Source organism: Anas acuta, chromosome 1 (assembly GCF_963932015.1).
Source record: "Anas acuta chromosome 1, bAnaAcu1.1, whole genome shotgun sequence".
Taxonomy (NCBI): Eukaryota; Metazoa; Chordata; class Aves; order Anseriformes; family Anatidae; genus Anas; species Anas acuta.
The window spans coordinates 161,280,142-161,304,626 of NC_088979.1; the positions used below are offsets into that span (position 1 = coordinate 161,280,142).

General features: G+C 46.0%; 2 protein-coding genes across 11 annotated transcripts in view; one reads left to right on the plus strand and one right to left on the minus strand.

The window, feature by feature from the left end:
* The first annotated feature begins 1,159 nt into the window (after positions 1 to 1,159).
* FAM234B (family with sequence similarity 234 member B) lies at positions 1,160 to 22,552 on the plus strand. 2 transcript variants are annotated; one of them, XM_068668969.1, is made up of 13 exons: positions 1,160 to 1,315; positions 6,773 to 7,165; positions 8,104 to 8,202; positions 10,140 to 10,328; positions 11,878 to 12,008; positions 12,686 to 12,833; positions 13,194 to 13,335; positions 13,997 to 14,140; positions 17,496 to 17,577; positions 17,804 to 17,959; positions 18,569 to 18,686; positions 19,835 to 20,061; positions 20,464 to 22,552. In XM_068668969.1, the coding sequence occupies exons 1-13, from the start codon at positions 1,279 to 1,281 to the stop codon at positions 20,467 to 20,469; spliced, it is 1,872 nt and encodes a 623-aa protein (XP_068525070.1). In that variant the 5' UTR covers positions 1,160 to 1,278; the 3' UTR covers positions 20,470 to 22,552. The 2 variants fall into 2 exon arrangements, with proteins under 2 accessions (XP_068525070.1, XP_068525071.1); XM_068668970.1 differs by lacking the exon at positions 1,160 to 1,315 and adding an exon at positions 3,379 to 4,024.
* Positions 22,487 to 24,485, minus strand: part of GSG1 (germ cell associated 1) — an 88,842-nt gene continuing 86,843 nt past the window's right edge. For all 9 annotated transcript variants that reach the window (XM_068668975.1, XM_068668974.1, XM_068668977.1 and 6 more), the window contains one exon: positions 22,487 to 23,685. In XM_068668975.1, coding sequence (XP_068525076.1) covers positions 23,370 to 23,685 — 316 coding nt within the window. In that variant the 3' untranslated portion in view covers positions 22,487 to 23,369. The remainder of the gene's footprint in view (positions 23,686 to 24,485) is intronic.

A 24,485-nucleotide genomic window follows, 5' to 3' on the forward strand; every position in this document is an offset into this window, starting at 1 on the left:
AAGCATTTTCTTAGAAAGAGCTTTTCTTCAGGGCAGTTCTTGTCCCTGTGTATCACAAGATTTTCTAACTGAGACTTGAAAAGCATCCAGGATCTCTCCCGTAAATATTGACATAGTTACAGGATCACTATGGCTCCTAAATCAAAAACTGGAGGAGGGGAAATGGCAATATGGAACAGGAGTGTGTACTCAGACAGACCTAGAAAGGAAGGAAAAAGAGTAACTCTGATGGCTTTTGCAGAGTTTGCCATCTGGGATTGTCCCACCATGCGCTGTGTTCTCAGGAAAGTCCTGATCTGAAGCCTGGTGACATCATTGGAAAAACTTCCAGTGGTACCAAAAGGTTTTGGATCGGGAACTACTTCTTTTTCCCTCTTTCAAGTTTGTTTTTTAAAATAAATAAATAAATAAATAAATAAAGTCTCTTCAACGGTTAAACCACTTGGTGTCTCTCTTCTGCTCCTTCCTTACTGTTATTATCTAACGAGTTTCAGGACAGACTTGGACAGGAAAGGGTGGTGCATTATTTCCAGGAACAGAATAGGGGGAAAGCAGCAGCAGTTGCTGAGAAAATATGATGCAGTCTTTAGGCAGTTGGACTTTCCTTTCTTGTATTTAGCTAATACCCTTCTCTTCTCTGACAAAACATTCAGTCTTGAGAGCTCTCATACAAATCATGGCTTGAAGAAGTGCTGGTGTCAGAAGGCCAATGTGTGGGGCTGGGAATCAGAGAGCCAGAGCCTTATGGCTTTGGGGAAACCACAAAACCCTCTTTGCTGAAGTTCCCCATTGTGGGAAGGGAAGAGTTTACTCAGGAGCTTGCCTTAAGGCTATGGTGAAGATGGAGGAGAGTTCTGGAAAATGCCCGGGTGGTCATTTGTACAGTAATTAAAAAAAATAAAATGTTGCAAAACAAAACCAAATGGCAAAATAAGCCTTCTCCCAGCCAAACTCTTCCCAAGAATGTAGGCACGTGTTTGTACCAGGAACAACTCAAAGGACTGGCTCTTGCACTAACCTCTTGGGACGAGGAGTGCAATTTCGCACGCATCTGTGCCCAGCACGCTGTGCGAGCCGCAGAAATGCGGGCTGCCCTTGGCCACGGCTCAGTGCCGAAGGCTGAATCAAGCCTCGCAGCACCCCACAGGGGCGAAGAGCCCTGGTTTGGGTGAGACCGGGCCCGGCCTGGCAGAGACCCCCGGCAGAACTACATTCCCCAGCGTGCCGCAGGAGGGAGCAGGAGGCAGCGGGCGGCGCCTGCTCACTGCGCTCTCCACCATGGCCACGGTGCTGTCCCGGGCGCTGAAGCTGCCGGGTGAGGGGCTGCGGCCGCGGCCGGCCGGGAGGGAGCGCGGGGCAGGGCCGGGATGGGCCGGGGCGGGCCGGGGGCAGCCGCGCCCGGGGCCGGTCCTGCTCCTGCTCCTGCTCCCGGCGGCGGTGGGGAAGGGGCCGGGGCTGCGGGCGCTGCGGGGGCCTCCTGCGGGACTGGGGCTGGCTGCGGGGGGCGTAGGGCTCCAGGCAGCCTCGCAGGGCCCTGCCTGAGGCCCTCCTGCCGGTTTTACCCCAAAAAGGCAAAGGGCAGGGGTTGGGTACGTGTCGCTGAGCGTAGCCAGGTGGGAGTTCGGGGTCTGCCTCGCTCTTCTGCGTAGTTCCTGGCCGGAGATGTTGAGCGAGATGAAAGGATATGGGAACACAAGGGACTATTGTGCTGGGAGCCAGATCTTCCAAAGATAAGGCAGCCAGCAGCAGTCCAGCCATTCTCTTTGGCACGGATATTATGGGTTATCAGGGTACATTGCTAAACCACGCCTGGAGTTTGCTAGGTGCTGTTTGAAAGGACTGGCAGGACTCTGCAGGGGACGCTGCCAAAGCACCTGGCTCCATTACCCCAATGGCAAGGTGCCTCGGTGCCCCTCCTGGCCACGTCTTGCCCTCAGAACAGCCATGGGACAGAGGCTCCTTCCCAAATCTGCACCCCAGTATGACCCCGCAGTGCCCCAATCCATGAAGCAGCATCCAGGGCAGGCGGTGCCTTCCTCCTCTGTTGGTCCAAGAAGGTCACAGTAATGTCTGCAGGGCCCTTCCAGCCTGCCTTTGGTAACCCACAGCAGTGCTCAGTAGTTTTGTATTTACATCAGGCCTGTTTGGTCTCACACACAGATTCACTTGCTGCTCCATTTCTTCTTGGTTTCGTGAGACTGTTGTTCCTGGCAGCAGGAAAGAATCGATTTTACATGAAGTTTATTTAGGACAAATGCAAACTGGTGTGTGGGTCTATTGGTGTGTGACCACTGGGGAACTGTACAGTAACAAGGACAAATCTCTCTTGGGATCTCTGGCAATAGCAAGAGCTATTTGAGATCTGCCATTGGGAGGCACTGATTCGGGAAAAGAGCACAGGCCTTGTAGCTGCAGTGAGGAAAATGGTTCTTGTATCAGTCCTTAGGTGAAACTGCATGAATCATACTTCGTTCATGTGGTTATCTCCTGAAAAATGCAGCTTTCAACAGCAGTGAAAAAGCAGAAAGCCTATTGCTAGAGCTGTTTTTTCTGCTGCATCTCATTAAATTAATTACATCAATATGTGGCAACTTACTTCCCTACGGGCTGAGAGATATGTCTGCAGTACCCAATGACTGGTGCCTGCCAACTGCAAAAAAAAACAAAAGAATAAACAGAAGCCTGAAGCGAGTACAAAGGATACTGGAACCAGTGTGTCATCATTGGAATAATGCGCTGAAAATTGCACCTTGTCTGAAGTCCAAGGTTTGCTCTTTTCACTCTAAAGTAGATGAAAAAAAAAACATTTCCAGTAAGTCAAGAAAGAAAGAAATATGACAATTTAATAGCTTTCAAGGCATCAGCACTAGCAATGAATATTTCATTATGAGCAGGACCTGATTTAACATGGATCACCTCACAGGTGCCTCCTTTCCAAGCCGTAGCACAATTCATCTTTTCTTCTGTGGGAGGTCACATTCTACTGCTGCAGCACTCACAAGAGCACCCTGTGCAAAAAGTACTGTCAGGCAAATGCATGATGATTTTCAAATTCGTAAAGTGCATTTTGGAGTCTTACTGCCCTTGGAAGTTAACAAGCTTGGGGCATTTTCTCTCTCTTCTGCTTTGGAAAATCTCCTTCTTTGGTATTTGCTTTTTCTATCAGTGATTGCAAAAAAAAAAAAAAAAAAAGAAAGAAAGGAGTGTCATTACTGATAGCTTATCCACAGACCACAACCAGGAGTTCCCCTGGTTGTTTGTAACCACAGGCCACTGACTGGGAACCTCTGTTTCATCATTAGTGTCATGAAAAAAAACAAACACAAATACCAGTTAGGTGAGGTCAGTCGGGAAGCTGTTCATTAGCCACAGGTGAAAATGCAGATCAGTAGACAAGCTGACTGTTGAGGAGAGTACTGTCCCAGTAGAGTGGGTGCAAAGTTTATATACACTTAGGGACACTGTGCAAAAGAAGATAACAGAATGTGAGTTACACAAGTCTATTACATGTCCAAGGCCCCAGAACTGCTGCAGGCTCGTCTGGCCTCTGTTTTATTTAGTGCAGGATTGTGACAGTTACACATTGATTATTGTTTCAGGAGATAGGGTGAGATCAAGAAGAGTTTGATCAAGAAGCTGACTTATTTTTATTTGCACAGTGGAAAGTAGAAACTGCACAGGAATATTGGATTTTCTGAGAGCTGATCACTTAAAACAATGGCAGCTTTAGCAATCTCTCGATGGACAAACTGCCTTCCCCCTGCCTGAGCCTCGGAGCTGACCAGAAAGGAAAAAAATTGAGTCTGAAGTCAGTGAGCACGTCTTAGTAAATGATAATTCTCTAAATGATGTGAGAGTGGCCTTGTTTTCACAAATCCTACTGCTATTTAGGTCTCTCTGTACTTTTCTGTTTAAAAATCCTGGAGCAATCAGTGGAAACCTGGTGTGGCATCCTTCCTTCCCACGGCAAGTGACCTGAAACTCAGGTGAAGAGTCACATCCCTTCTGCTCTTTCTCCAGCCAGGTGAATCCAGAGTTACTTATTCATTGCACTGCAGAACAGCCTCAGGAGGCTGGGCTGAGCATGTGCACGCCAGATGTGTTCCCAAAGCATCGACAGATCGTTTGTTAGGGTATTTTTGGAGCAGTGGGAGATAAGCATGTGAATCCTCTGAGGTTAGATATACACTTGGGTTTCCTATGGACTAGGTGAGTGCACCAGCAGCCCGTGTTAAAGGGCGGTATCTTCTCTCCTTGTGGTTTAAAAAAACCTCATCAGAGCATTTTATGCCTTGTAAGAATCTCAATCTTTATTTACCTGTATAGTAGCTGTTTTCTAACATCTGACAAGTGGATTGGGATTCTTACCTGGTTCTCAGCAGGAACGGTGTTCCTGTCACAGAACCTCTGTGGTGGCTGACATGACTGTCCATGTTCCCAGCATCTCGGTCCCAGGCAGCACAAGGAGTGGGTGAGCCATAGTTTCAAGGTCCTTTCTGTTTCCTAGAGATCCAAAGCAAAACCATAGCAGATAAAGCTCATTCCTGCCAATACTTTTAGTTGCTCCAAGGATGAGCAACAGATTCTAGTCTTCTGGGTCCACTGCCTGAATTAAAATAACTAAGGAGGTCACAGTCTATTTGAAGTGTAAGCATGCTGTTGGACTCAAAGTACACCAGGGTTCAAAATCGGGAGCAGTCTGGTTAACATCAGAACTGTCCACCTTTGACTTCCCAGGCCAGATATTTGAAATACCATTTACTCTTAGGTCAGCAGCATTTACTTTTAATACCACTGTGACCTGGATCAAGCTGGCACATCTGGATTTGTAGTGTGATGCTGTAAATACCCTGCTAGTGAGTCCTCTGTGGAACTCCTTGGTTTTGCTGAATTCTCTTTTAGCAGCGTAGCACAATCCTGCTGCATGGGAAACTCACACTGCTCGCTCACTGCAACCTCCAAGCAGAGAGCTGTGTGCCACTGAGGTCAGGCCAAGACTTTCCCTGAAATGCACAGACTTTGAGTGCATGTTATTTCAGGGCAGAACTATGTCCAACAACGCAGTGTCTCACAAGGATACACAGTCCCATAGGAATGCAGTGCTTTTTAGCTGAGTGCTCTACCACTTTTTCGAGTGGGTTTGTGCACCAGAGTGTTTTAATGGGAGTGCTACGTGGAAGCACGTGGTTCAGAAGGGAAGGGTCTGATTTAGACGTATGATCTGTTTGGATATCTTTATTTCCCTCTGATCAGTATGGGTGGCTTGCCCTGGCTGCTCCTCTTACTGTGGGGCTTTTGACCTGTATTGGGATTGACTGTTTTTCTTAAATCTTAACTAAATGTTACAGTACCTGTTTAAGCATGGGTCTGCCTTTTACAGGAAAACCAGAAGTAAGGCATATTATGCAGTAAGAATACCCATGAGAGTCCTTAAATTTCCGCTCAGTAGAGCCTTTCTGTTATCTTAGTGTCTGAGAATGGTTATAGCTTGTGGTTTTTTTTCCCGTCATTTATGCCTTGCATGTATCCCTTCAAGCATCTCCAGGCACAAGTTAGCTCTTGTCTCAGGTCATCTTTAGGCAAAGGGAAATGAGATAGATACCTGGGATAACAAAATCCCAGCTTGGAATAGGAGAGAGAAAGAAACAGACCGAAACCCTTTAAACATCCAAGCAGTGGCCATGGCTCTGTGCCCAGCCCAGTGGCTGGGGGCAGCTCCCTGAGATGCGCTCCTGCACTCGTAGCTCAGAGCCTGAGGAGCCTGAGGCTGTGTGATCTCGCCTGCCCCCGTGGCCAGATGGCCCTGGCCTTAAGCCAGCAGGTAGCACTGGGCTCTGCCCCTGCCCTCATCACACTCCCTGCGGCTGGCAAGGGCTTGGGGGAGAAGTCATCCATGTGTCAGGCATCTGTGGCGCAGGGGCAGGAGCTGGGAAGGCTCCAAGAGCTTAACTAGCTTCTTGTACCACCACCTGAAGGCATCAGCGCTATGGTGTTTATCTCAGCAAGGGTGGGCACAAGCTGTCAGCTGAGGTGGGAGCAGGAGCAGAGCAGGAGCGCTGGTTTCCCACTGTAGGGGCTGGCTGAGCCATGCAGAGAAGGTGGTGTCTCAAAGGAGCATCCCTGATCCCTTCAGACACCAGAATATACCGATCCAACAGGCCAAAATCACTTACTTTGCCCTAATCTTCACGGAGTTGATATCCATTTTTACCAGCAGCGCAGACAAACCTTTCACAGAGCTCCATCCCAGCTGAGACCCTTCAATCCCTCATGAAGCAGGACAGCAAATACACCACACCAGAAGGCAGCAGTGCTGCTTGGACCGGGCAGAAGAAGCAGGGGAAAAATGAGTTGCAGGTGATGCCCCCCTTGAGGGACATAGCCTACAAGTGAAGAGGGGCTGTGTTGGGATTAGGGTTTGGCAAATGCTAAAGGTGTTCAGTCTGAAGTCAGGAGAGTGTTGCAGTTTAGGTACTTGGAGGACTAAGCACAATTCGTGTCTGTGTAGCTCACTACCAAACAGGAAAGTTTACATGCATACTTGTATCTATGTATGTGTACAGATATTATATATATATATGCCTTTATCCTGGGGAAGTAAACTGTTGGCATCACTTCTCCTGTGGCTCCTACTCCGAAACCTGGACAGACCTCGTCTTTTCTCTCACAGCTCTCACTGGGATCTCAGCTGGCTCACTGTAGCCTTTTCTCCACTGAAATCCTGAAAAAGCAAGGAGCTAATGCTTTATTGTCTGTCTCCGTCTCTCCTCAGGAAAGAAGAGCCCGGACCTCGGGGAGTACGATCCCCTCACTCAGGCTGATAGTGATGAAAGCGAAGATGACCTCGTACTCAACATACAGAAAAACGGGGGTGTCAAGAATGGAAAGAGCCCCCCTGAGGAGATGCAGGATCCTGACTCCGATGTGGAGGTTGGGATGACAAAGCAGCGCACGTCAGAAAGCGCGCCCGAGGGTTATCCTGCAGAGGCGGCTGGGAGCTTGGAGCAGAAGGCTGCTCCCTCCCTCATGCCATACCTGCGCACAGCGGTCTTTTTGCTCACTGTGGTGATCTCGATGATTCTTGTTTTGGTGTGCGCCTTTCTCATTCCCTGTCCCCCTAGGGATTTGCATAACACCTGGAACCGCAACCTAGGTCAGGGAACAGGTGAGAAAGCCCCAGGAACAGCATCTGGCGTGGGGGAGGTGGCAGCTCCCAGGCTGGGCATCGGCGGGAGAGACCTATCTGGGAGAGCCAGCTCAGAGCAGAGACCCTTCCTCACCACTGCAGATGCTTCAAGGTAATAGACAGGCAGCTCTGTCCTGCTTGTTCTTCAAGCTGAGGCCTGCGAAATCTGGCACCAGTAGCTAACAGTACCACAACATCTTGTTTCTGTCAACACCGAAAAGCATTTTGACTCTTCTCCCATCCTACCTTTTTGTCTGGATGGTGTGCTCTGTTTCAGATACAGATGGCCCAGCCCACCTTAAAACATAGTGCCTCCCTCTCTAGACCCTGGGTTGTACCAGCACCTCCACACTGAAGTGTGTGGGAGTGCTTGGGAAGAGACAGATAGAAATCTTTGTGTCTCCTGACTGGCTCAACTAACCTTATTTCTTTTGTCTTGCCCTGCTTGAATCTTTAAATCAACATTTGGGACCTTTTTGTCAACTTACACAGGCCACTGATAACATTTCTGAAGTATCTCCCATTCTGACCTCTGAAGTAAAGTAACAGTAGTTTGTGAAATAATTTCTGCCAGGTCTAGATATGTCTCTCCCTCCTTGCTTTCTGCCCCTGGCTTCCAAATCTAAGCCCTTCATAAGATATGTGTCTCCCACATCACCTCAGAAAGTGAAGTGGGAAACAGATATCTTTTTCTGTCAGTTCCTGTATTTTTCCCTTTCCTTCCTCTGTCTCAGATGCTACATTTCTGCCTTTCCATGCATTGAAAGATCTAGCTGTGGTGGGAGCTGTCTGGCATTACTGCTTCCCTAGCAGACTCCATGAGTCTGTTTTTTGTGCCAGCCTTCTGCTCCCAGTGTGAAGAGTGGGCTGAGTGGCTGCTCTGTCAGCAGCGCGGTGGTTCTCTGTGACTGTTGCAGGTGGAGTGTTATCCCCACTGGAGCTGTGTGATGTGAACGGCGATGGGCTTCCTGACATCCTCATCGTCTTCACAGCCTTGATGAATGCCAGTGTCATGGGTAAGCACCACAGTTCCTTCCACTCCCCTTTCTGTACTTGTCAGTACAAACCTTGGTATATACATCTAGCGCATGGGAAGAGTTCGTACCCCTACAAATCCACCTTGTTGTTTCTTTTATTAACATGGCTTCTGTTCTGTGACTGTGCTTTGTCATGCTGTTCATTATTTTCCTTGCAAGCCTCTGCTCTAGTACCTGTTCTCAGCCAGTCAGTCATCCATTTCCCCTCATCTCATCTTGGGGCAAGTCCATCTCTTTGTCCTGTACTAGTGCACACTTGGCTTGAAGGCAGAGATAAAGCAATCAGAAAGCACTGCACTACAAATAGCAATTAGAAATAAGGTGTTATTTTTCCCCCTTTGCTCCCTCACAAAGCTCTTAACTAAAAAGCTCTGTCTCTATACCTCCATTTTACAGATAGGGAGGTGGAAGCACAAAGAAGGGAAGCAGCTTGACAAAGATCATAGACAGGATTCAGTAGTAGTCTGGACTTTTTCCTGATCCGTGATCCTGGCCATTGCTAAGGGTAGCTGGCAATAGGAAAAGTGATGACAGACTGACTGCTTGAGTGCTCTGATTCTTCTGACCTAGCTCACTGCTTGCCAACAGGGAGCGTTATGGATGTTCTTCCCTGGAGCTGCTCTGATTCCCTGTCTTCCCTGGGGCCAAAGAGGGCTGTACAAACTTCTTTTATTGCAGTGATTCTGTTGTTTTTAGAGCAGCAGCAGGTTGGTGTTGCAGGAAATAGCCCCACCTTGCTGCCTTTTTCTCCATGTCCCTCCATATCCCTACCAGGCTCCAAATGTTAATTCACGTACAATAAACTGGCTGATGGTGGGGAAGCTTCTGTGCTTGACTGTTTAGCAGGGATCACTCTTCTTTGTTCTGGTGGCTGCTTAGAATAGGTTCTGGTGGACCAAGCTGTGACATTGTTAGATATTTAACCAGCTTATACACACAGCAGTTGTGAGCTGCATTGAAGAATTAGGTGTTCTAGATCCCTACCAACCCAACAAAAAGAATTGATCCTTAGCGTGAGCCATATGATTTTCAGTTTGAGAAGAGGGTAGGTTTAGATTTAGAGGGTGGGCTCAGACTTGGTTTTAGCCAGTGGCCCAGATACGCCCTCCATACATAGTCAGGTCATGCTGAGTTTTGGCAGAAAGACGGGAGCCAACAGGAACTGTTGTTATCTTGAAATGTATGGGAGTTCATCTTAAGTTGTGGTATGAATGTCCAGGGTGGAGATTGCAGTAACCACAATTGTATCTGAGGAGAGGCTGAGCTAAAAGTTGTTGGCATTTGGAATCAGAGCCAACAGTCTATTGAAACAGCAGCATAGGACGCCTTTTCTCACTGTTATTTTGTGCTAACTGGTGAATAAGGAAAAGACCCTGAGTTACACCAATTTGTTGCATTCAGTCTGCTTTTCACAGCAACAACAAAAAAAGTTGGAAAACAAAGGAAAAAGCTCTCAGATTGTCAGTCACTTTCTGGTGCCCCAGAATTACAGACAGCCCAGACCTTCCACATGAGGTGGCAGCTGCCTTGGGAGTCACTTAAGACATCTCCTCAGTGGTGTCCATTGGCTTAAGGAAGAGGGGATCGGAAGGGTCAGTCTGGTTTGACAGCGATGTGTTTCACACCAGGAAGTCAGCACAGCTCAGCAGGTTGTCCCCAAGAGGAGCTTGGTTTCTCTGTGCCCACCTGACCACATTTCTTGCAGTGAGCTCAGGTCACTGCTAGGCTCTGCAGGCAGAGAGACTAATCCAAAGGGTGGGATCTGACCTTTACTTTAAGACAGTGTGGAGATAACTGGCTTGAGCCACTCAGCTTCAGGAGGTGGAGCTGGAATGTAAGCACAAGGACCAAAGACACTATGAAGATAGCCTTTGAAGCCAAGGGATTTCACTTTCTCTCTCTCTTGTCTCTTCCAGGTGTCTCTAGGCCCTCTGTGACTGTGGTGGCCCTTTCTGGTATGAATGGCAGCACTCTGTGGTCCATCCAGCTTCCAGAGGAGACCCGGAGTGTACAGTGCAAAGGGTTGTCTCTGGGGGCACCAGGAGAGCCCACCTGCCTTGTGACAGGAACATCTAAATTCCTCAGCCTTCTCAGCGCTTCCACAGGTAAAGGCAATTACTAGCATGTTAGAAGGATGCTGCTGCTTTTGCCTTTCCTTTGAAGGGCAAATAAGCACGAGTGATTCAGTGTTGGCACTTTGTGCTGGCTGTTGTCTAGTGACACACAGGAAAGAGTGAAAGCACTAATAAGTTTCTAGTTTGTAACTAGAAACTTATTAGTGTTTTCACTCTTTCTACAAAGGGTGAGAGAGACAGCAGACCATTGCCACTCTCTGGTAGCATCTCCATCCTACCATCTCAGAGCATTTCAAAGTGTTAATCTTATCTGTTGATCTGTAATAGCTGCGTGGCATGAAGGACATGTAAGGTCTGTTTTCATCTACAATGAGCTGTTAGTACAGCTCTGCACCTACGTAGCAGCACTGGGAAGCTGAGCACCAGATCGAGAAGTTACACAGAGACATATGCTACAGCTAGTAAACCCATCAGAGAAATTAGGCCCATAGAAAAAATGATTAAATATGAATGAATATTGCATTTTTAATCACATGGTCATGTGCATCTCCATTCTCTGATTGCTGCTTGTTCTGCCACATTAATTCACTGACAGAAATATTGATAGGTAACTATAGGAGAATGATTTTGGAATCAGAACAGAGGATGGAGAGAAACAAGAAACTTTGGGTGTAAGTGACAGATTCAGTCAATGAGCAGCAGTACTTGCCTTTCAAATACTTTTAGGGACCAGATCATGTGCACAGCTCCATGTTTGCATCATGAGGACCACAGGCTGTCTCCTTTACCAGCAGTAGCAGCTTTAATAATGTGCACTAGTGTTTGCAGGTCTGGCCTTTGGTATCCTTTGTCATGCAAGGATGAACCATATCCTACATAGCAGTAGCAGGAGCAAAGCATTTTTAAACTGATTTGAAAAATGGAAGTGCTGGCAAAAGACTTACAAAGAAGTAAAAGCATCACATTCCATTTTGCCTTTTTTGGCGTTCATCTGCCAATTTGCAAATCAGGTTTTACTGAGTTTCCAGCTGGGTCCATGCTGGACTGCTGAACCATTTGACATCACGTCTGCTAACATGCTTTCACCCTGAGGTGGAGTGAGCATTCTATGCTGGAGTGGCTATTTGCTGCTGGGAATTTAACTGAAACACAGATTTGCACTTTGAATATCAGAACTGCCCATCTGTTCCCTTTCCTGGCATCCACCTACAGGCTTTACTGCTGACTGCTGTCCTGCAGACCAGCACTCCTATTTAGGTTCTCCTTCCAAGAGTGAACCTCAGATATTCCCTGCTGTTTCAGGAAGCTTGTTGGGCTCAGGTCTGTGTAGAGAGATGCAGAGAAGGAAGCACAGCAGGACGAAGGCATGTCTCAAAGCCAATCTGAAGAAATGCCAGGGGAAGAACTCTACTTCCCACTGCATGTTGTCCCAGTCTGAATGCTTTTCTTCCCTTTTCTCCAGGAATGGGGAAGACAAGCTCTCTTGTTCTGTCCTTCACATAGGTTTTGAGGAACTTGCTGGGGATGCCCACTGGTTCTCCAAGTGCTGCAGGTCTCTCTGGTCCTGTTCTTCCCACAGGCAAGACCATCTGGACACTGAACTCTATCCACCTTTCTGATGGGATCCTGGCTGCACCGGCTGCAACTCTTCCGGATGTAGATGGAGATGGCGTTAGAGATATTGTTGTTCTGGCTCTCAAAGAGACACAGGTACAGCATGTCCCTGCTACAGGTCTGAAAGGACCTTAACTGCTTAGAGGAAAAACAGGGACCCTTGATGTGGAAAGGTTATAACAGGCGATACAAGAGCTCCTAATTGTTGTTCCCTTAGATTTCTTTGAAAAACGCCTTCTTTCTTTCAGTGGCTCAGAGCAGTGAGATCAAGCAATAATGACACTACCTGCATTTCTTATCAGCTGCGAATGAACAGAAGGGTCATTATTCACTCCTGGCTGAGACTTGAGAACTATCTTTTTCTGCTCAGTGAATGCTTGTTTTGAAGTGAGTGTTTAGCAGCATTGTAGGAAGTCATGTTGAGTTAGATCCCTGGAGAAAAGAGCACTCAGCTTATCCAGAGGCAATAAGTACTTGTGTGATGAATTTAAGTGCAGATTTCCTCTATGCTCACATCCCCGTGATTCTAGCATTGCTGTTGTTAGAGGAGTCCGTTTCTTTGAAGTCCCTTCCATCTTTGATGCTTTTGCAGACAAGAGAAAACCATGAATGTAAGACTCCCAGGAAACCAAACTGAGCAGAGACGCCACTTGTTAGACCTTGCTGTGGATGGAAAAGGCAGCAGAGCTTCATGCTGTGGGCACCAGGAAAGATTCTGAGAGTACAAATGCATTAAATCACTGCCAGAAATCTCTACATCTCTCTCTTTGCAGCCTGATGTGTTTTTCGTCTTGGTGTCAGGAAAGACCGGGACTGCTTTGGGTGGGCCTGTGAAGTACAGCATCAATGGAGAAGGGAAAGTGATTGGTCCTCAAGTCCATATCACCAGCCGGGGAGCCATCTACATCCTCTTTGGTTTTGGTAAGACACACCTAGCCTCTCCAATACTTCCCCTTACTGAGGAAACATTTATTTTACCAGAAGTGGCTCAGAGAGTGCCTGGGTTGTCTGCTCCATGCTTTGCAATGTAAAATCTGGAAGTAGACAGCATGAGAAAGAGTCTCACTGCCATGATGTGAAAGAGTACCAGTGCCTGGAATATCTTGGAGTTTCCCAAAGCCAGCTCTACCAGTGGCACATCATTCCAAGGAACTTTCAGCTCTTTTTTTGCCTTCTACTTCATGTGGCCTTTTACCACAGCTACAGTGGTCCAAAGGACCCTCTGTACTATCACACAATTAACCTTTGCAGGCATGACTTCATTTTTACTCTTCCTGGCAGGTAATGTCCAAGCAGTTGCCCTGAGGGATATCTTTACCCAAGCCAGAAACCGGGACAGCTTTCCTGCAATGCTGCAGCAGGAGGAGCCAGAGTGGGAAAAACGAAGATCTGTAAACCTGTCAGAGCTCATTGACATTTACAGGTAGGAGATAAACTGGTCATCTTGCTTCTGCTGGAAGAGGTAGGGGAGGGTGAGCGCCTTTTAGTGCTCCTAGACACGTTCCCTGCTACTTCAATGTTGTCTTTCATTGCCTCCTTGATAACAGCACTCTAGAGTACATTGTTTCCTCCCTGTCCTGTGGTTGTCCTAGGAAAAGAAATACAAAGTATGATAAAATTGACTCTTTTGCTTCTTCTGCTCCTTGTACCTTTCTTCTGCCTCCTGTGCATTTCTGGAGGAAAAAACGTAGTGTTTCCAGCTAATAGAGTCTTTTTGGGAAGCCCAGTCCCTGTACAGCATTGTGGGCCAGGATTTCACAGCCCCTTCTCCGTTACTGGCAAATTGTGGTCAGGGTCAGCCCAGTTAGGAATAAAGGGAAGGAACAAATGTGAGCCTCCACAGTTTGTGCTATTTATAGTAACTCAAGATGTTCAGAAGAGCCCAGACCTGAATTTAGCCTGCTTATTTAGCCTGCTTAGAAACCCACAACAGGAAGCTAAGCTCCATCAGTGGGGAAAAGATGGGCTTCTCCAAGAATAGTTCAAATTTTAGGTAGCATGAATTGTTATGTGGACAAGCAGGTAATGCTGAGATGTGGGAATACAAGCCTAGGAATCTTCTCTCTGCTTTCCATTTGTCCCAGTGGGGGTGTTGAATTCCTGCAGATGATGAAGACACCTGACACAAACTGCAGCAACCTGCTCATCACCAGCAAAGAGGGCTTGATCCTGCTACAGGGACAGGACCTGGAGCCCCGTTGGACTCTGGAAATGCAGAATATCAGCAGGTTACGTACTGGGAACATTTTTCTTTCCTATATCTTTCTGTTCTATTTCCTGCCTTTCACCTTCAAGCACATGTTTTCCTTGGAAAGCAATCAAGTCCAAAAAAAACAAAGTCCACAGGGAAATCTAAGAACTGGGGGCATGTGGATACATTGCTGAGCAAACAAGGAGGGCAAAGAAAGCAAAGAGCAGAAGACATGAAATCTTTTGAGCTGTGTGCTCATATATGAAGAGCTTGATTCAGATACCCAGCACTGATGTCATGACTGCTGTGGCACTGAAGCTCAGGGGACTACCGGTGGGGACTACAGCCCATCTGCTGTCCGCAGCTGCCACTTGCCAGCTCAGTGGAGAGGAGCAGGTGCATTAGCGTGTTAGCATCCAAGTCTTTAGAGAAGGTGTCTGAATATGTCCCACAGATAATAATATTCCTTGAAAGCTGACAGTCATCACTCTGATGGCAGTCAGTCTGTACTAAATGTAAACCTTAAAACAATATTGCTCATCTTCTTATTTCACGCATGTAAATTAAGCAATTTGCTAGATCTAATAAATTGATGATAACCAGCAATTTCAGATTGCTCTGTATTAAATGTATGCAAAGGACAGTTGGACACAGTTCAAGGAAATTATGTTGGAAACAGATTGTTTGCTCTGCTGTCTGGAGGAAAGAAAGCAGCTCTCGTTGCAGTGTTACCTCTCAGCTCAGTGTTACCTGTCAAGAGCATCTTGAGGGCTGGTGGGTGACATAAGCAGTGGCTTTAGGGAATGGCTTATGGCTAGATCATCTTGCTGTGGGGAAAGGTGGTGGAGTAAAAGTATTTTTGGCCTAGAGTCTGCAGATTTCTGGATGTGTCTGGAATCTAGTTCAAAGAGTAAATACATGCTGACTAAACAAAACCAGTTCAAAGAAGCTGTAAAAGCAGGAATACTGAAGAAATTTCTAAACGGAAAAATTGTAGGGGGTTCAGAACCAAGAAGGGTTGAAAACTGCTTTTCCTGTTCAACTCTCAGAATCACAGAATAATTGAGAATAGAAGGCACCTCTGATGATTATCTAATCCAACCCTTCTCAAGCAGGTTCAGCTACACCGGGTTGCTCTGGGCTGTGTGCAGTTGCGTTTTAAATAGCTGTGAGGATGGAGACTTTGCAACCTCTCTGGGCAACTTGTATTTCAGGTTGCTGCACTCCAGCCATGTTTTTTCTGTTTCTGTGACATCCCAAGGAACAAAGTACAGTATGTGTACAGAAGCTGCCAGATAGGTCATTGAAAAATAATGAAAGCTATTCTTATTCAAGGCCACTGTGCTAAAGTCCTGGTCTGTCTGTTTTCTCAGAGTTAAGGGAGATAAAATCTAGTAGGTTGAATATAGTGTGCATTAATTTAAGATGGTATTTTTTATAGGACTTAGAGGTTCTGCCTAAGCAACACAGGGTGGGGAACCAATTCAGTTCAGAGGTGTCACAAGGGATTCAAACAGTCCCAAACTGTGATTATGTGATGCTGTGAAACCTGGGTCATCATCAGCCATAGTGTACAGAACCAGCTGAGAGCTCCCCTTTACTTGGGTAGACCTGCCTCAAGCTCCCTCTTGCTCCAGCCAAGCTGACTAACTCCAGCCTTTTGGGAGCATTCTCTGATAAAAACAGCCTGGCTGTTGCAAGTGTGCTGCATTTCCAAAGAGCTTTTGACAAGATCCCTGGAAGACCATAAAGGAGAACCAGTAGTCATAAAACAAGAGTGAAGTTCAGAGACCATGAAATTGAGTAAGCAGTTGAAAATTGTGTTGTAAATGGATGTTTCAGATGAGAGAGGATTAATAGCAGGTTGCTGCGGGGATTACTGTTGGGCAGGAGTAATTATCAGCCTTCTGGTTCATTTGAGAAAGTGCCCGTGGGATTTTTCAGTTGATGGTAGCATCTGAAATACATTTGCTTGTCTACGTTCAGTTTGTAGGATCAGTCACTGACTGTAGCCCTAAAGGGACATGAGATGTGTCATCTCAGGAGAGTTTAAGTTAATGCCCATAGGATAGAACTACCTACTACTTCTTTTTGGTACAGGAGAGTTTTCAAGCTATGGGAGTATTCCAGAATACTGCCTTGGAAGCATTGGTTGTGGTTGCCAAAGGTGTCTGTAAAGTGAATTACATCGTTTGAAGCATTAAGTATACATAGTGAAGCCACTGCTGTACTGTGGCATTGCTGTTCAGGAGCCATTCTAGTCTGCACATTTTAAAGTGGAAGCTAAAAAATTTGGAGAAAAGGGCTGGAAAAGTGCTTTAGCATGGTAGATTGAAGTTAGTGGGCTTAGATGATCAAAGAGAAGCCTGAGAGGTGAGTTCATATGCGCATATAAGTCACAGGAACTAACAGATATTTTAATCTTGCCATAGCAAGAACAAGTGCCTTGGAGCAGAAGCCACTCATGTTCAAGAAAATGAAAATGCAGGCATGTTTCTATGGATGGGATTAATCATTAGAACTGACTGCCACAAGAAGTGATGAATTTATCTCCTCTTTGTATTTCTGTAGCAAGCCTCAGGGCTGGGTAGATCTAGTCAGACTCAGCCTACTGATACTTGCTTAATTGGATGAAATAGAGTAATCTGTCATAAATAAGAGGAGGGAGGGCATGGTGTGATCGTCTCACCCTAAAATATATGATTCTGTGGTTTAAAGGAATCATTTATGCTTCTTAGAGCCTTATGTCCAACTGTGCTGAATTTAAGAAAGGCAGAGCTGAGACTCAGAAAGCCAAAGGCAAGTAAGACAGTTCGAAAAGAGTTACAATGGGAGATTCAAGTAGTGGTGTTATGTTGCCCGGAAGGGAAAGGATGGGAGGGGGCTTCATTTGAACTCCTGAAGGTTACAAAAAGGCTTGTAAAATCACCAACAGTAAGAAAGCAAGGATTCATGGGCTGACATTAATGATGGGGATGTTAAGAGCAACTTTACACAGCTAAGGCAGGCTGGGACATTCACTTTGAGCAGGAGGTCAAATCTGCTGATGAATTTTGAAAGGGTTAGGAATTTTTTTATGACCATAACAAAACTGTATGGGTTCTCATGCTAAGGAAAGGGTCATAGAGTCTTGGGTCATAGACAGCCCTGCAAGAGTTGGCCCCAACATAGACAACTCTGAAGAATGGCTAACAAGCACAATGAGCTGCTTGATCATTTTTCACTTTTCTGATCCACCAACAAATGATTCCTGCCTGTAAGAACAGTTCTCAGTGGATGAAAGATTTTACTTAGTATTACAAATCCTGTCTCTGTAAAAGGCAGAATGTACTATGAAAGCAATTCCTGCTTTTCTGACGTAGGGCTGAATGTTTCTTTGTCCAAATTTACAGCCAGCCTGTGCTGGGTTACTTCAGTGCTGATCAGACTCTGGACTTCATGCTGCAAGCACAGACTGGAGACGGGAAAAAAAAGGTAAAACAAGAGGAGGCAAAGAGGGCAGTAGCAACATAGTGAGGGAGGCTGGGTTGGAAGGGGCAGTCATTCCCTACTCCTGGCTGTTCCCATTTCTGTGGCTGGCACTGGTCACTGTGTGGCCAGTCATGGCAGGGAACAGCACAGGCTGTGCCAGTGGAAGGAGACTCCTGTTATGATGATACCTGAACAGCCACTGAAGCTATATCTCTTTCCCTGTCTTGAGGTGGTAGTGATAGATGGCAAATCTGGCATCCCTGTTTGGAACCAGGAACTCCCATGGCAGAAGCAGCAACTTGATGCACTGTCAGTCATGACTTTGGACAAGAAATCTGTTTTCCTCTTCTGGGCTGATGAAGCACAGCCTGTGTTACAAAGTCTGGTGAGCAACCATACTTTCTTCATTTTTAGGCTTGTCTGTGAGACACACGCAATTTCTCTTTTATTCCTAATGCAATTTGACCTTAAACATACTATATGAGACTGCCAGGAACATCTTTTCTTCTTGGTTTGACACTCAGACCTCTCTGAGCCTGCACACAGGAGCTTATATGTGATTTCTCCTCCAAAAAGTTTAATTGACTTAAAACTCATTTGTTCAAAACCAAAATTTTCTGTGTGAATTTCACTTTTTTTTCTGCAACATTGAGATTTTCTTACTGCGAATTTGTTCCCAGCCCCTGAGAGCTTCTTCTCAGCATGCAGGCACACAGCTCAGCATGGAAACTCCAACTTCGAGACTGTAGCTTGGTCCATCAGGATGGCTTTCGTAGAGCCAAATCTCAACTTTACCAAATGTAGTCTGGGGAGCAAATTCTGTTCCAGAAAGAAAACTTTCCAGGCTTTCAGCTCCACAAAACCATTATTTTTTTGATTCTCTGAACCAAATGAAGTTAGTGCAGTGTCAGAAAACTTCTCTATTTCTTTGGTAACACTAGATTGCTTTTTGCTAGCCATCTGAAACATTTTTGTCTGCCTTTCATTCCAACAGCAACCTGGTCCCAGATCTGAACGCCCAGGGCTGCACCACCTTTATCTCCTCCATCCTGTTTTCCCTACAGTCCTTTTGGACCTCACCAATGCAACAGACAAAGTCATTGCTTCAGCAAGTGAGTACAAATGGAGGAGAGACTGCATAGGCTAAAAGAAATAAGAGGAAGGGAGAGTTAGCTATGAGAAACAATGTGGTCTCATTTTGCCTACAGTAAATGTGTGTGGTCCACCACATATAAGCCAGAGATGGGAAATCACATTGCTGTTCCTCCTGAAGGAAGGTCCTGTCCAACCTCTACTTTGTAAATAAAAGACCCACCAAGTTTCATTTACACATTTAAAAATGGGAAAGTCGGAGTTTGATTTCACGCATGTTTTATACCAGAGAAGTTCCCTTGCTTTCCATGGAGCTGATTATTATTTAAGGCAGTGCATGAAGAATCACTATGGTACTTCTTTGTTACCTCAGATACACTTCTGCCTTTGTTGGCTGTGTTCTGCTCTCTGAGATAGCAGCTGTGTTGCTGTTTCCACTTTCTTTTTGAAAGTGAGAATCCAAAATATTTAAATGTGTGTTTTTAAGGAACAGTGGATCTAGATTTAATGTCTATACAAGATCATACAGTCCCTGTTGGATTTCCTTGCTTTTCTAAAGTAGTTCAGTCAACAGCCAACTTGTTAGGCATGACAGGATGTGGGTTAAAAAATCAGTTCATGTAGGACTGAGTCCAGTTGACCAGGAAGCAGGGAGAAGATGCTACATAGCAGTATGTTTAATCACAGTTGTATCAAAAAACACAGCTTGGTCAAAAATAAATAGAAATCATTTTAGAGGGGTTTATTAGAAACTGGGATTTCTGAGATCTGTACAGATCATTCTGTGGTGGCTGGAGTGAACTGACTTGCCCATGCCTTACCAATTTCCCATTCTGTAGAGGTAACAATATCTGCTAATAGGAGTGGGAAGGAATGCCCTATTCAGGTGAACTTCATTAATTAAATATGTACATCTCGTATGTCAAACTCAAACCAGCACCTGGAACCAAAAACTTCCATTTCTGATTTCCTTTTCAGTTTATTTACACAGAAATTTTTTAACTTAAAATTGTTTGCCCTAATGAACACATGAGCATGCAATTGGAAAATCAGAATATACCCTCAGTCCAGTGGATGTTTTGTCTGAGTAAAGAGGAGGGTTTCTTTTGGGAGAAGCATAATCATTTACTCCTTGCCAATATTTTCTCTCTCTTTTCTGATGGGCCAGTTGGAATTAACGATCTCCAGAAGGATGCATTTCACATCACTGTGACAACAACTGCAACCTCTGAAAAACAGCCAGGATTTCTCTCAGTCAGCAAGCTGGGCTTAAAGTGGGCCATGATGACTCAAGGTCGAATGGTGTGGCTAAAGGACTCCACCACTCCCAAAATCAGCCGTGGAGAAGTGAGGCGATTTCTTGCCCGGCTAAAATTTGTTGACTTTCCTCACAAGGTGAGATTGTGCAGGAATCTTTGATGAAATCCAGGTTGTTGAGGACATCTGATCTCTTCTGTACAAGCACATTTAGGTGCTCTTTATAGGGTGGGATGCAAATTGACTGCAAGGTGACCACCTGCCCCTTTGGGCATAAGCTGGCCAGAGTATGAGGCCAAGCTGTAATTTTGACAGTTGGACAAGGAGAGGGATCTTAAAAAGAACCAGGGATGGTAATCATAAGGGACTGAGGGAATGGATAAGTAGAACAGAAATCCCTTGTTTTGACATGGGCAAACATCAATCCTCTCTTCAGTGGTGCCCAGGTTCAGTTGCTCTCCCATGAATTACCAGTTCTATCTACCAGACTGGATGATAATGGATTTTGGCTTTGTTTTTTGTTTCCCTTTCCTTTTGCAGCTCTAGCCTAGTGGTTCCTCAGATTTTGGCTGGACCTATGGCCTGCATGGGGAATAGAGGAAGCTGCTCTGTGGATCTTCAGGAAAACTGCTGTGTAGAGGGAATGGGGGCTAAAAGCACTTCCCCTTTCTTCAGCTCTGGGGAATGCTGCTGGAGGCAGGTTTGTCCTAGGCAAACCTGTCCTGTACCAGAGGAACCTTGTTCAGCATCTCCCCCTCCATATGCTGTTCTTGCATGCTTCCTTCCAGGTAACATGGAAATGTGAATTTAGAGCTTATATACATACATATATATACAACTAGGTTATATATATATGGAAAACTGTTGTTTTCCAGATATATATATATATGTATGTATCAATTTATACAATACACGTATATTTTTTGTATGTTTAATTTATGAACAGATGTAGGACACTCCTTTTTATGTCCAAACAGTATTCCCAGGCAGACAAACAAGCTCTAGGCCTAAGGTGGGCTATGATGACTCAAGGCAAATGGTGTGGGTAAAGGACACATCTATTTTAATGTTTATATTTTTGGAAAGAAGCCTCCATCTGGCTCCTGCAGGGCATGTCTTGTCTACAACCTTTCCTGTGCTCTCAGTCCTCTTCTCCATTCTGTTGCCAACCTCACAAAAAAGCTAACTCTTTTGCTGAACTCCCCGATCTAGAGAAAGTAGGCTGCAACAGCATTTCTCAGCCTTTGCACTTGTGTATTTTTTTTCAAGTCCCAAGTTCAAAACAAGTTAATGTGGGTGACGTAGAAGCAAAAGGTTCATATCTCATTTCTACCTCCTGTTCATCGATCCTTAAGCTTTTTATGAACCTGAAGTGTCACTGCAATGTCATACTGCAGTCCAGTGGGCTGAGTTCCCCCTTGAGAAGCATTGCAGCCCTTTTGGGATAGACTCCCAGCAGATCCCTGCTGGCACTATAAAGATCACAATAGATCCAGTTGCAGAGAAGCTGATTCTCACTACTGCTTCAGGTTTTAGAGGCTCAGACAGAGAAGCAGAGATGGAAAGCTTTTCTGTGCACTTGACCCATATTCTGGGCTTCTCTCCTGCCAGCCCAGCTCTGTGTGTAGTTCCAGAAAGAACAGACTGCCCTCGGGGCAGGTTTGCTTTCAGTACATTTAGTGCTTTGAACTGTGCCTCTGAGTGTTCCATCAGTCTCCCGCGTTGTAGTGGCAGAGCATCTACATGAAGCTTCCTGTGACAGAAATGACCATGTATAAATTGGCCACTTTGGTGCCCTGGTAGCTCCCAACAATGCAGGACAACAGCATGTTGCCTGTTTTGCAAATATACCTTCCTAGGTCTGACTGTTGCCATTACGCAGAACCAGGCTGAGGTGAGAACTGCAAATGGCTCTTCTGTCCTCCTGCTGGCATGTAACCCTTCCTGCCTCCCTGCACTTTCCTCCAAGTGGTGAGGTGATGGCAGGAGTTTGATCCTTCCTCCACATGGGCACAGCTACCATGGGTTTACTCTCCTGGGCTCTTGACACCTCTTCTTGCGATGTCACCCTTTCTTCTCCCTCACTGCATCTATGTGCAAAGCTTCCAGGATAGCTCTTCAGGATTAGCTGCAAACCCCAGGGCTGGTCCTTGGGCCCTTCTCTCCTAATGTCAGACCCTGAAAACAGTTTGTATATGTTTAATGGTATTTTTGTGTAAATAGCTTTGTATATATTAGCACAACTGTAGCAACAGCTCTAGGCCTGGGATTTTCCTCCAGACAGAGGTTAGTATTTATAATATTCAGTTAGTTAATACAGATGCATAATAGGGACTAAAACCGTGAGGATCAGTAACATATGAAGATTATACAGGAGTGCACCTTTCCTCCTGTCTAGCCACCACCTTGCTGGGAGAGGTGAGGCATCTGTTATCTGTAGTTACTCTCTTGAGGTTCTTCCCGAGAGAACTGATACTTGAGTGCAGTGACACTAGCTCCTCCATAATGTGAATTCACCCCACCCGCACACACACGTCCCCACTGTGAATAAAGAGTCTGTCTGTATATTGTTGGGAAAATGTATTTGAACTGTGAACCGCAGTGGAGCAAATAAATACTGTGTACAGCATCAGTGTGTCATATGAGCCACCATTTCACTTTTGAGGGATTACGAGTTTGCTTGATATGGGGCCTGTTGGCATTATTTTTACAGTAGGGGAAAAGGGGTCTGGTATAAAGAAACAAAAAAAAGGAAAAAGTCCAGATGAGTCTTAAAGGTTGTGGGGAAGCACAGTAGAAAGACAGGAAAGTATCTCAGGATAGGAGCTGGAGGGGGCAAAACAAGGAGGGAGTATTTATGGGAGTCGTTACAGATAGGAAAGAGAAAGAGAGAGATGTTTGGGAGCAACCCCCCATTCTTCAGCAGCACTTTTAACCTGGGGGTGGGGAGAGGTGACAGGGCCTGGAAATGAGGAATAAATAGTGTTCAGAGAAGACTGCAGCAAATCAGTATGGGCACCCATGCCCAACTCTGAACCAAGGGGGCTTGCTGGAGTGACAATGTGACACCACCCAAAGAGGCCCAGCACTACAATTTGCCAGCTGGATTGCACTGAATGTATCTATGCCATAGTGCAGTACTGTTGGGATTAGGACACCTGCCTCAATTCTGTCAGAGAATGCTTGGATACAGCTGGCACCAACAACATCTACCCCCATTTTCATCCTTCCCAGCTGAGGACACCCTTCAAGCTGTGGTCAGAGAGGACCCACATTGCTCCTGTTGGCACTGCCATTGCTCTGTCCCAGTGCCAACTTTTTCTTCTCACTCCCCGAACATTAGAGGAAGGAAGAGCTCCCCATGAACTTGCTAATAGTGGTGTTGGTGTTTGGTTCAGAGCTTTTTGCCTCCCAAACCCCACTGCTCTGCCCCAGTGCATTGATCCTTAACAGCGATCTTCCCCGATCGTCTGCCCCAAGACCTCATCCAGCTCCAGCTCTGGTTCTCGCTGTAGCACTTTCTGCTGCAGCTCAGAGTAGAAGTCAACTCCCTCAGACACCGAGTGGAGGGGCTTGTCTCGGGGCTCGTAGTAGCTGCTTATTTGCTGTTGTATGAAGTACTGCTGGTGCTGAGGCTGATCCTTGAAGCTCGCTTCGTAGCCCTTGATGTGGTTCCGTTTGAACTCCAGCACTGTCTTGGTGTAGGTGTTGAGAGTGGTGACAGCAGAGGCCATGCAGCAGGTAAAGGAGGCCCAGGCCATGCTACAGGAGAGAAAGAAGAATAACATATGCCATGAACTGAACTGCATGCACCTTGATACACCCCGATTTGCCAGGCAGAAGCTGCTGGGCAAATGATCTAGCTGCTGAACTAGAAAGACTAGAGGTGTCAGGCTCATAACATTAAAGTGCTTCACTGTTATCCCAGCACCAATCCTTCTCCTTAGTCATGGGTTAAACACTGGTCATCCTTGACACTGGGAGGAAGGGCTATGGGGAAAATAAAAAGGGCAACAGGAAAGTCTATCAGAGCAGGGCAGCATGGCTTGGAAGCAAGCTCTGTAAAGCAGGGCCGCTCGGTGTCTTCCCAGACAAAAGGCATATGTATCTAAGCATAACCAGATGGCCATGCTGACATTTCATGTCCACAGCTGGCACGTGACAGTGGAGCATTCAAGTCTTAAAAATCAACTGGCCACCATCAGCACAGCATTGCAAACAAGAGTCTGTACCTTCCACGGACATAGCAGGCCTCATCCAACTGTTTTTCAAGTCAATTGTGGTGTGTCAGCTGTGTCATTCTTTAGCCTTCAGAGAAAACAATCCTGAGCCACTGGCTTTTTATATCTGCTCTTCCTGGTTCTAGTGTCCAAATCTTTAACCATGTGCTACAGGAACAGGCCTTTTGGACCTTGCTCAGTGAAGATGTCAAACCAACATGCAATTTTATTTAAACGGCAGAAAAGCAAGGTATGTTTGAGAGCAACATCACAGGTGTGACCATGGCCTCCATACACAGGGAAGAGCTGAGACTAAACAGGGCAAACCAGCACAGGGACAGG

Bases quoted from the DNA above. Each gene is read 5' to 3' on its own strand.
- FAM234B (XM_068668969.1), top strand. From the start codon at position 1,279: ATGGCCACGGTGCTGTCCCGGGCGCTGAAGCTGCCGG. The intron at 1,316-6,772 runs GTGAGGGGCTGC...GTCTCTCCTCAG, and splicing joins CCGGGCGCTGAAGCTGCCGG to GAAAGAAGAGCCCGGACCTC. The intron at 17,578-17,803 runs GTAAAACAAGAG...CCCTGTCTTGAG, and splicing joins CTGGAGACGGGAAAAAAAAG to GTGGTAGTGATAGATGGCAA.